This window comes from Prinia subflava, chromosome 11 (assembly GCF_021018805.1).
Source record: "Prinia subflava isolate CZ2003 ecotype Zambia chromosome 11, Cam_Psub_1.2, whole genome shotgun sequence".
NCBI lineage: Eukaryota > Metazoa > Chordata > Aves > Passeriformes > Cisticolidae > Prinia > Prinia subflava.
In genome coordinates, this window is record NC_086257.1 from 16,173,729 (window position 1) to 16,185,727 (window position 11,999).

An 11,999-nucleotide genomic window follows, 5' to 3' on the forward strand; every position below is an offset into this window, starting at 1 on the left:
TTTATCTGAAACACACTTAGATGGATGGAGCTTTTCTTAAAACACAGCAAATTAAAATGTAGTTAAAGGTTTTCCAGATTAAGACCATTCATACTCTTCTGCTTTTTTGTTCACAGAGTGATGACAGATCTACCATCTCCCCTGGCTCACCTACTGCTCAGACAGGTAACAGGGACAGGAAAAAACCTCTGAAAAAGAAATAAAAATGCCTGCTTGCTTATTTGTCCTATGAAGAGAGGGGAGCATCTGTTCCCACCTCTGTCTGTGGCACTGCTGTGTGTGAGAATTCACCCAGTTACTTGGGTCTCCTTAGAAAACACAAGGGAACAGACAACAGGGTTGAAGCATGTCCTTAGGCAGAGCACAGCGTTTGGCTGCTTTAGGCCTTCACAGAGGCTTTGGCACACAGATACATTCAGCAAGAGTCAGAACAGTTGTTGGAATTGGTATGTGGAATGTGCTTTGCATGCAAGTGTCCTTGGAAGTGCCTTTTCCTGCTCTGCTTTTATCATGCATGGCTGTAATTTATTTTGTCATCATTACATTAAAATTTTTGGTTTGTTCTTTTTAATTACCACATTGCTGTACCCATTTCCTATTTAAACTCTAACCATTTCCTTCTTCCTCCTTCCTTTCCTGTGCCTTTCCACATTTGTTTAGTCCACCTTTCCCCTCCATATCCTGGCCATGCAGCCCCGCCTTCCTATAGAAACCCTTCCCAGCGACCTGAGAGTTTCCTTTTCCGAACAGCTGTCAGGGATGAAGCCAAGAAAGGTAGGTTATATAGCTCAGATATTCAGCTAGTTTTGCTACATGATACTGACATCTGCATTACCTGGGGCTTGCAGTGTTTTTTATCATCAAACTGCCTTTACAGTTCCATTTGTAGACAGATGACATCACATATGTTGTGAACAAACAGGGTTTTATTTGGAGATGTCCAATATTCCTTTGTCATATCTGTGGAAGTGTGAGAATTTGCTCATCCTGGTCTGCACTTACACCTTTGCCACACTACTTGATAATTCTTGCATTACCCAGTAGCCTGTAACAGAACTGCAATTTCTGGAGAAAGACAGAACTGTTTCTACATATTCCATGTGGCAAAACTTTGTCATCATTTGTGCATGACTATTACCCAACAGAAGGATGAGAATCTAAACAGTGAGGGAATTGTGTTGACATCTCATTGAGGTTGGTAGACCATTAGTTTGATTGATAATCAAAGGTAAGAAAGAGATTGGGGAAAAGGAGTGTAATGTCACCATTCTGGAACTTTGTGTGTGGTGCAGTAGCAAAGAACACAGAGCCAAACCGTGCTTAGTGATCTTCTTTCCTTCATGCTGCTGTTTTAGCTGTCGCTTCATCCTCTACCTGTGCCTTGTCTCCTGCTAATGATTCTGCAGAGCCTCGAGTGAGACAGAACTCCAAGCAGCGGGAGGAGGAGCTGGAGCTGATAGAGCAGCTACGCAAGGTGAGTGCTCCGGGAGCCAGAGCGGGGACGTAGCAGGAGATGCCTTTGGTGACCCTGCTAAATCTGCCTTTGTCTTTGTTTCACTGAGCCAGTATGGGGAACAGTTGACCAAAGTTAAATGGTGTGGTACAGTCTATGTACTTCTTTCAGATGGGTGCAGTGGTGTTCACTTGATTGTTTGTGGTAGATAAAGTCAGCTCAGCTTCAAATTCTGTATAATAAACTATGTCGACTCCTGCTCATAAATGTCTAGTGAACTCTGCTTTTATATGTGTTTCCTTTCTTCCTTATCAGCTTTCACACTTGTAAAGAGCTCCCTGGAAAGTTGCCTTTACGTCCCCTTTTAATGTCTTTTTTTAAAATTCTTTTTTGCTCTAAAGCTGACAGAAAAGCAGATGGAGTGCAGAGGCTGTTGCCAGTCATGCTGCCATCATGGTTTCCTCGTGTGCTCTAGATCTGTCTGTTGATTCTTGCCTTATCCTTAGTTAAATGCAGAACATTTGAGCCACAGATGTTTCTAATATTTATGCTTTTTGTCTGCCCAGGGGCACCACACTCCTGGTTTGTGCCCAGGTACAATGACAATAAACAGGAATATTGGAAATGCCACATGGCATTAAGGTACTGCTGTGCTTTGCCCCAGACTTGTTTCTGCAGAGCATGAAGGGATTTCTTGAGGTGCTGTAATTAATTGTTTGAATTTTTCCAATAAATAAGAATATACTTATTGAAGCTAATCTTAAAAGCCATAAGCATCCCAGATAGAGAAAATTCCCTCTCTCTGGGGGAAGTGTTGAAGTAAGGACAGTCTTCTTTCTCTAAAGGAGAAAGGTTACCTTAGATAAAACAAAACTGGGTGGTATTTGCAGACTATCTCATGTTACCTCAGATTGCTTTCTATGTAGTCTGTCTCTTGTTCTGCTCCCCAGGTAAGCTTAATTCTTTTTTTAATACTTACAAATTTAGATACAGTATTACAACTCAGTGATATTCACACAGCATTTTAAATGAGTTTGAAAGCCTGAATTGAATTTTTATTCACTCTCTTAAACAAATGCTAACTACCTTCTTTTTAATGGACTGCTTATGTCAAATAGTTCAGCATTTATTTAAAGGCAGAAGTTTTTTCTTGACTTTAATTAATTGTGTTGTCCTCCAACCCACAAAGACAATTATTTTCACTTCCCTCAGCAGAACCATTCTCTGAGAATATGCAGGGTTAGGAACACTGTTCCTAGATCCTGATTTCCACTGTTTTTGGATAATGTTGTATTAGTTCACTGCGCTGTACAATGAAAACTGTTTTTCGTTGAACTCAGTTGCTCCCAGACTGTGGCCAGCCCTGGGCCACGGTAATGCCCCTTGGGGCTTTCCTTGGGGTTATTCAGAAAGCTGCTGGAAATGCCGTGAGGACGGGCAGAGCTGTAATGCAGGAGCTGTGCCTCATCCAGACCTGTGCAGAGTGAGGCAGCTGCAGGGGTGAGGGAGCCGGCAGTGCTCAGCCTCCCATGTGTCCCCGTTGTTCCCCACAGAACATCGAGGCGCGGCTGAAGGTGTCGCTGCCCAGCGACCTCGGCGCGGCGCTCACGGACGGCGTCGTGCTGTGCCACCTGGCCAACCACGTGCGGCCCCGCTCTGTCCCCAGCATCCACGTGCCCTCGCCGGCTGTGGTAAGTGTGTGACAGGGACACTGCCGTAGAGCTGTCCAGAGTGACATCCCACACAGTGCTGTAATCCTGTAATTCACCATTCTCCTCAGTGAATGTATGTGACAAAAAGACCCATCTGTGCTGTTTAAAAAAGGTCTGCAGTGTCACTAAATGAAATTCTCTTTGGGCTTGTTTCATGTAAAGGAAGTTACTTCTAACAGCTTGTAAGCAAATGTTAACATTTTCATGTCCTCCCTAAGCAAATTAACTTCAAAACTAGTGAAATATGAGACAGTTCAGCATCAAAACAGAAATAGGATATTTTAAAAGATAAAAATGTCTGAGAAGTTCAGGAAAACGTAGTAGGGAGTTATAACAAGTAGGATCCCACTACACAAGACAGTGAAACCAGGCAGAGACCAAGTTGATTCCTGTGTCCACAGCACTACAAATTCCTCTGCTGAAGAATTTTAGCAGAACGCACTCAAGATACTTGGAGAAAAGCATCTCCTGGAACAAAACAAATCCCGTCATACCTTTGTGATAACAGGAAGAAAAGATGACTGTCAGGGGACTGTTGAGAGCAGGGAAATATTGCAGTCTATTTTGTAGGGAAAGCACAGAATTAGAGAAAGATCAAAATCTGTGAGATAACAGATTATTTATCCAGTTTGTGTTTATGGAAGTCAGAAAGTTCAGTGAAAATGTTTAGGATCAGCTAGTTGAAAGTAATATGGACAGGCAGATTGCTTGTTATGCACCTTTAAATTGTACGAATGAGGAAAAAATCAGCGATTGTTCCTTGGAGAAGAAGTTGAAACATGCACGTAGTCTTCACTTATCCTTCTTTTGGAGTGAGTCCTCATGTTGATTGAAATCTGAACTGGCACTTCCAGGGCTGCCAAGTGTGTCATTGAGGTTGTGTCCCTGGGAGTCAATGCAACCAGGCAGGCAGCCCTGTTATTTTGAGAACAACTGAACTGGACACAGCAACATTTTAGGCAGATTGTGGGATCATTGCAAGCAAAGGCAGGGAGCCACTGCTCAGGAGACTTGCGTCAGTGAGATCTTCTCAATGGCCTGGTTTGATGCACAGCTGAATGTTCTGTTAAGGAGTTAAATCATGGCTTTGTCATGTGAATCCCAAGGAAGAGGCAGCCTGGAGTCGCGTGGCTCCAGGAGCAGAAGAGGCATCATGTCATGCCCCAGGCACAGTGTGATCTTTGTACTGCCTTGGTCCTTAGGGAGAAAGAAGCCAAGCTGGCCTTTAACTGCTTCCTTGGTGGGAAAACACAGCACATGAAGGGCACAGAGGAAACCCCATCACTTCTGGAACTGTTGAGCACCTGGAGGTGCTGCCTGCTTCTCCAAGGCGTGTTCATAGGAGCAGGGAGCTTGTGTCTCTTGAACCAGAAGAGAAAAAGCTTTGAGAGTAGGAAGAAGACAGAGCCTGTGCTGTGGTGTGTCTGCAGAGGTGTGAAAGCTGACTGCAGAAAAAAACCTCAGTTGAAAAAATGCCAGTGAGTGCAGTTCAGACAGCTCCATTAAACACATCTGCAAGAGGCTGACAAGCAGCAAGCTTCACTTCCAGTTTTCTGACGTTATTTTTTGGTTTCATCTGTCTTTATTTTTTTACCTCTCTGTTAATTGAAGTATGGTTTGATATTTATATAGTTTTGCATTATAGTAATCCAGAACAGACTCTAGATTGCTTTATGTCATGAAATTGCTCTGAAATCACAGCATGGAAGCCACAGATGTGTATTTCATCAAAAGACATTTTTAAAATTATTATACTGTAGTCACTAAAAGTGTTAGCCAGCTTTATATAACACTGTGTATATAAATATTGCATGGCTTAGAACAGTCCTTTTTTAAAATCATCCAGCATTCATAACTTAGCTTTTCATAAAACAGCTTTGAAAACTGGGATGGTTTTCTGAGAAAAGCAAACTTCAGCAGAGCCTGCTTTGAATTAGACAAGCTTATGTCAGTGCAGTGTTTTTGGCAAAGAGATTTGTTAAGAGTTTTATTTAAATAAAAAGTAAAAATCTTTTAAAACCTTGCCAGTTAAGAACACTGTATGCTTTTGCTTCTTTACAGCCTAAACTTACAATGGCAAAGTGCAGACGAAACGTGGAGAATTTCTTGGAAGCTTGCAGAAGGATTGGAGTGCCTCAGGTATGTATTTCTTCTGTCCTGATAAAATGTTTCAGATGCAGTTTTGCCTAGTGCTTCAGAAAATAAAACATTCTTTGGAATATTGGATTAAAACAAAATGATTAAAAGTTTAGAAGGTTCAGGTACAAGCTGTCCTGCAGTATAGATCAGACTTATCTTGCATGGTCTTCCTGAGCAAGATAGTTTATCAGAGTGTAGTATATAGATTTTATATTTTAGTAGAGATTCACTTAAATACTGTGCATCAAATTCATAATAGCTAATGGACTTCAAGTCTGCCTTTAGAACTGACAGGTTCTATAAAACCAGCTCCATTTTCTCAAGATTAGGTAAGTGACAGCTTAAAAGTGGGATAAAATCTGGATGATGGTTTGCATGTAGTTTTTTTTATCCCAAGGCTTTTCATGTTCCTTCACAATAATTCTCTTACATGAATGTCTTTACTGTCTTACCAACAAGTCACAGAATTATTGGCCCTTTCTCTGATGGTAGCTGTCTTTGCATAGTTCCTACTTCTTTTGTTATGTACCAATGCTAGAAGTCTGTCTTTCCTTGTCCCCTTTTGAAACTTTTAAGATCTAGGAGGTGGACAAGTATTAAATAGTCCATCTTATCCTGTTGGTCCGGTTATCCTGTTTCATGCTGTCCTGTCCTTCGCACTTTGTCTTATTCAGAAGCTGTCTCAGTACACATAGTTTTAATACATTATATTTTCCCTGATTTCCCTTCCAGTGCACTAATTGATTTGGGTTTTTACTTTGGTGTTTCCATTGGAGGTGCTGGTTTCTTTTGTATTCTGAAAGGGAGAAGTAGACCCATGAGAAGTGACTCATTTCCCAGCTACATCTCAAGGCAGTTCTTGACTCAGTCATGCAGGACTTTCTGGTGTTTCCAGACCACTTGCAGACATTTGAGCCACTGGTATTTTAGGATGAGTTATTTATTGAGCTGCCTGCCAATTTCACATGGCTCAGTGGTGAATTGTGTTGGAAGGGGCTAGGGATCATTAATGCTGGGAGATCCTGCACTGCTTTGGTCCCCTGAAAACCTTTGGACTTTCAATCCCAGCAGAACTGCACAATATAAATTCATCTAGGGCATTGTGCAATTCCATCCCAGCTTCCCTCTTTATAGCTCCCTCAAGTATGAAGATAAAATTTTTATGGGATTGCAGTACAAAGATCACTGGAATGACCCACAGACAAAACCAAAAAACCACAAAGGCCAGTCAAGAAAAAGTCCCCTGTAAACCCAGGCTGCTCCATCTGCTACCCCTACTGTGTAGGGCCCTCCTGTTTTTCTCATATATCTTGTTTTAATGTGAAAGAGTTCAAGGAGGGTCATTCTGGGAAAACTTAGTAAAATACCCCCCCTGAACTCCAAAGCTTCTCTCACATGTCTGCATTACATCTCTACTGAGATATGAACATAAGATACCTGTATGTAAGAATGGCATGGCAGCCTAGTATGTTTTTCTTGAAAAGTACCCTGCAGGTTTTTCATTTCATTTCCATTCTAATTACAAAAATAATAGGCTTTCTGAAGGCATGGATCCATGTAGGAATACTTGCCTTTTAAGGGGAAGGCTACTTTGAGAAAGGGGTAATTACAGGCACCACAGCAGAGCAGCAATTTCTGTAGGACTTTGGTGGTTTTAAAGCCCTTGGATCAAAGGAAACCCTCAGCTGAACAGGTTGATCCATGCATCTAGATTTCACTGATTATTAGCAGTTACCTGTGGGAAAGGGAGACAAGAGACACACAATGGGAATAGTTATAGCAGACTTAAACTCTAATTAGTAATAGATATTTCTGCGGGATGCTGCATTCAAGCATCAGTTACACATACATAATTCCTTGTCCTGCTGTTTTCATTAAGTTACGTGTGGAGGCTGAACTTTGTTGAGTACTCAATGCCAGCAGCATCTCAGATACCTGTAACCTCTTCACTTCTGGAGAAAAATGGGTTTCACTGAGGCTTGTGTAAACTGCTGGTTTTAACAACAAGAAATAGTTACATATTGGAGCTGGAGAGGTGACAGGCACCTCACTGAACACTAAACACTGACATGGAGTTCTTTGCAATGGAGTCTTGGGGATTTCTATGTGAGAATTAACCAGGTGTGATGTGCTTCTCAAATGTGTAGGTTGTATCTGAGATGTCTGATAACTGCTTCGTGGATGTTGCTATGGCTAACTGACTGACCTTTTTTTTCTGTCTGTTTTCCCTTCCTGCTCACACACTCTGGACAGGACAATCTTTGTTCCCCTTCTGACATTCTCCAGCTAAACCTCAGCGTTAAAAGAACAGTTGAGACTCTTCTTTCCCTGGGGACAGATTCAGAAGAATCCAGTCTTGTGTCCCTTTCCGTTCAGCTCTGGGGCTTTGTGGTGTTTTACTGTACTCTAATGCTAACGCTCTGTATGTTCTATCGCTGGGTCTTTTTTCTCTAGTGCAGGGTAGTGGTGCTGCTTCCTCCCTCCGCCACTCCAGTGCTGGGGAGCAGACTCTGGCCTTTGCAGGACTGTGTGTATGAAGTGCTTTGTTCCCACGGATGGGACAGAGGTGACAAGTACAAAGTGCAAACCCATTGGTGCACCCACACCACCATCCGTGACCCAATTCCCATTTGTATTTGCTGTGTCACATGGAGCAGATGAAATGCTTTCCAAGGGAGGAGGTGCTGTCCCTGAGCTCCAGCGAGGGCTGAGGTCAGGACACGGTGCATGCTGCAGTCTGCTGACAGTGGTGTAGTGAAAACTGCAGTGCCACTGTAAAAACTGCCTCTGTTCTCCCATCTGTATAATGGGAAATGCAACCACTTTGGTAAATTGCTTGAGGATTACCTGATAAAAAAATGTTAAACAATGTGAAGTATTTTTTCAATGTCAATGTTCCTGATGCAATCTCACAGTCTTAGGAAACATGGTCTGGTGTTGTCCGCAGAACTTTCTAACTGGTTTGGTTTTTTACCCCCAGTCGTTTATCCTGCTTCTGAGAGCATTTGATTTCTCAAATTTACAGACTCTGCAGTATTACTTTGGGTCAGGATTTTTAAAACAACTGTCAATGAATCCTGAGCTACTGGAACTTTTTTTTCTGTTCAAGCAGAAAAATTTCAGAGAAATTAAGCTCTTCAACAGCTTTAAGAGAAAAGTTTTCTGGCACAGAAAGAAAAATCTTTATGATCCTGTCAGGTGCTACAGACTGTCATAGCATTTTACTGTGATCTGAATAAGACTTACCAAAAACTTACTGAATTGTCACTTGATTTTGGGCACCCCACTCCAAGCTTGTTCCGTGCTTATTCCCTTCTTCCTCTTATCCTGTCATTTTCAGAAACACTTGTATGATGCAATTGCACAAATGTAAGTCCCAGCTGCACAAGCACTCTTCGCTGTTTACAAACTCAGGTAGTCTTCCATAAAGCTTCACAGCCTTTCCCTCCCCAGGGGAAGCATCCTGGTGCTTTAATGCTTTCATGTCTCAGGGACACCACACAACTTCAGGGCATTCCTCATGTTGTAACAGACCATGTCTCCTTGGAGTGGAGATCCATTCAGGGAGCTCTGCTCAGAGACCAGGGACAGGTAAGTGTTCAGGAAATGGCTGTTCCAAATGTGTCTTCAATGAATTCCTGTTATGTCTGCAAGTGCAGTAAATGGCTTGGAAGCCCAGTGCAAGTGGTGTTGGCATTCCAGCCATAACCTGGAACACCTCTGAAGCACAGTTTAAGGTACACAGGAGTTGAGTTGCAAATGTGGTCACTAGCAGTAAAAATGTGTTGTGTGTATGTGGGTGTCACAAGCTCTTGTACCGTGAAGGGAGCATTTATCAAAGGAGCGAGTAAGAGCTGCTGCCTTCTGTCCAAGCCACACAAAGTGTTCTGTCCAAGCCAAACATCACTGAGTAAAGAAGGGACTTTTGACAGGGGGAGATTGTTTTATTTTTAAGTAAGCTATTTTTGGACTCCTTACTGGTATGAACTAAAATGAACTCAGTTCCTGTGTTTCTTAACTTCTAATGAACACTGTGATAAAAGCTGCAAGGGGTTTTACACTAACAGTGCCTTCCAGTTTTTAGATTTTGTTTGTCATTACTGTCTGTGGTATGGAGTCATTCCAAAGCCTTTCCCCCCTTATCTGTTTGCATACATAAGAAAAAAGATAAGGCATATTTACTCAAGTTTGCAAGTATTTTCTCAAAAAGCACACTTTTTTCAAAATAATATACATTTGCTGGAAGAAAAACGTGTTTTATCCTCAGCATAAGGCTTTGTATAAGAACTGCAGTCGGGGCTCACTTGTTTTCTCTCTGCTTGGAGATTTACGGGAGGAATGTTGGCTGCCACTGTTAGTGGTGAAGGATTTCTTTAACCTCAAAAGTCAGTAAAGACTCAAGGAGTGGAGAAATGCCAGTTGATGTGAAAATAACACATGAAAAATAGTCTCTGTAGCCCTATAGGAAGGACACACTTGGGTTGTTTTCTGCAGATACAGAGAACTGTTGGATGTGTATCCTGACTGTTGTGGAGTGAGGATGGCCAGGAGGTGCCAAGGACTTCTGTAGGATGAGGCTTTAAATACATCTTAGACTGAGAATAGCACAACTGTTAATAAACACTTTGAAACCTCTTCTTTATGTTGCGTATTACTGTTATTCCTCAGGATGATTTTGGGGCTGCCCTCTAGGTGGGGGCACTTCGGGAAGGTGAGTGAGTGGTAGGACTCATTCCCTGCTCCCCAGCAGGAGCTATCCAAAAGGTGTGATTTGGAAAGGAAGCTGTGGTTCCTCTCCTGCTCTGTGTTGTGGCACATTGATCATATTGAAGCAAAGCTTCCCCCTCTTCAAGTTTGTCTACTCTGGTTTCATAAACTGCTGCCATCTCAGTGTGGGCAGAGATGGAGGACAATTTGCTATTCCCCTCTTCTCCCACAATCCTTTTTCAAATTCTTATTTGTAGAGTTTTCTATTAAAAGAACACAAGAGATTAGCCCAAGGCCACCTTTCTTGAGTAGTCAAGGTCGTGGTTCCTTTGTGACAAGCAGAAATCTCATGTCCTACCCCTGTGTGTGTGTGCTGCCTGTCCATAACATTTCATATTTCAGTCACCTTTTGCTTAATTTTTTTTTTCTTTTCAGTTGAGCGGTTTTCATCCATTTTGTTTTTGTCTTTGTTTTGTTCCCCATTCAGGAGCAATTATGTTTGCCTCTGCATATTTTAGAAGAGAAGGGTTTGACACAGGTAGCTGTGACTGTCCAGGCGCTCCTGGAGCTGGCACCCCCAAAGCAGCAGCCACTTCACCACTTGTCTGCTGTGTAGAGACCTCCGGGACCTTTTGGGTTACCTTGGCTAAGCAGAAGGACCTGAAGACTTTACTGCCCATGCAGTGCATCCAAACACACAGAGCTCTGTTCTGAGGAAATGAGTTTCCGTGATTCCTGACAGGAATGTTTTACTTCATTTCTCCATTTTTTTTGGAGATCACAACAGATTCCAGTAACATTTTTTTACTACCAGTATTTTTGCCCCTTATTTAAAAAAATGAGAGTTCATTGGGAGGAGGGCAGGGAATTCCAGTGGCTGGCTGTTGGAGCCAGCAGTAGAAACTGACCTTGCAGGATAAAGAAATGGGTTTAGAGTTTGGAAAGCAATTCCTAGGGTAATTTGTAAAAAAAAAGGGGCGTAGCTGCAGTGGGCACACAGGGAATTAAATTTCTTTCCTTACCCACAGGGTGCAAAGAAATGGAGTTTCTTTGCCACCAAAGAATGGCTCTTTCTATTATAATACTTTTAAAATTGCATAACACAATCTTAACCTGCAGTATTTGATAACAGGGTCAAACCTCACACAGCTGTCACTTGCCTTGGCATGTCTTCATTACTGAGAGTTGAAGAAAAAAAACACTTTTTTTTTTCCCTGTGGAAAAATTAGTGCACGTTTTTTCTGCCAGAAACACCTTAGTAAAAGATGCTAAGTCAGATCTTTTCAAATGGGATTAATCCCATTAGCATTCTTGCTGGGTTCACTTTCAGTCTGAATTTTAATGTCTTTATCTGAACAGTTTTCCAACAGCAGTGGAGGGAGATTGCCCCTGTCCTCACATCCCCTTCTGCTGTTTTGTGGGATCACCAGAATCCCGTGCATTTCCCTGCAGTGGGTGCAGTGCCAGCCTGCCCTGCTGCTCATTAGAAGCTGTACCAGCTACCACATTTATGAGGGGCTGAGGCAGCCCCTGCAGGCACAGAGTGGATCATGTTAAGAGCACAGTTCTCAAGTTCCCCAGGTGGGCTGGGTGTTGTCAGAGCAGCGTCTGTACTAAGGCAGCTCTGAAGGGTTAGACAAGGCTTTCAGTAAAGCCCTTTGTTAGTTGGAGTGTGTGTAGAGAGGTGTGCTGGTTTTACAGAACTGCTGTTACTTCATTCCTCTTTCCTTAACATAAAAATGGAAATTCACTGTACAGAAGTGGGAGAGGCAGCTGACAAGTTTTACCTTTTCCTGGGAAGCTGATATGCAAGAGAAAGTGATACATGCTCTGGTCCTAGCGACAAGGCCAAGCTCACTCTTAGATCAGTATTCCCCTACCCAAAAGGCCTCACAAAATGCAGCTTTCCACCCATGTGGTTCCTCTGTCAGGTGTTGCCCAATTTAAAGCATCCCTGAACATTATGCTACTAATACATGGTACAGGAG

The 11,999-nt window shown here is 42.5% G+C and overlaps 1 protein-coding gene across 13 annotated transcripts in view; it reads left to right on the forward strand.

Annotated features, from left to right (window-relative positions):
* Positions 1–11,797, forward strand: part of LRCH3 (leucine rich repeats and calponin homology domain containing 3) — a 57,820-nt gene extending 46,023 nt beyond the window's left edge. For 5 of the 13 annotated variants that reach the window (XM_063407817.1, XM_063407824.1, XM_063407819.1 and 2 more), the window contains 6 exons: positions 117–165; positions 661–774; positions 1,356–1,474; positions 3,007–3,144; positions 5,227–5,304; positions 8,758–9,792. In XM_063407817.1, coding sequence (XP_063263887.1) covers positions 117–165; positions 661–774; positions 1,356–1,474; positions 3,007–3,144; positions 5,227–5,304; positions 8,758–9,012 — 753 coding nt within the window. In that variant the 3' untranslated portion in view covers positions 9,013–9,792. The other 8 variants (XM_063407826.1, XM_063407816.1, XM_063407822.1 and 5 more) reach the window with 6 other exon arrangements.
* The last annotated feature ends 202 nt before the right edge of the window (positions 11,798–11,999 follow it).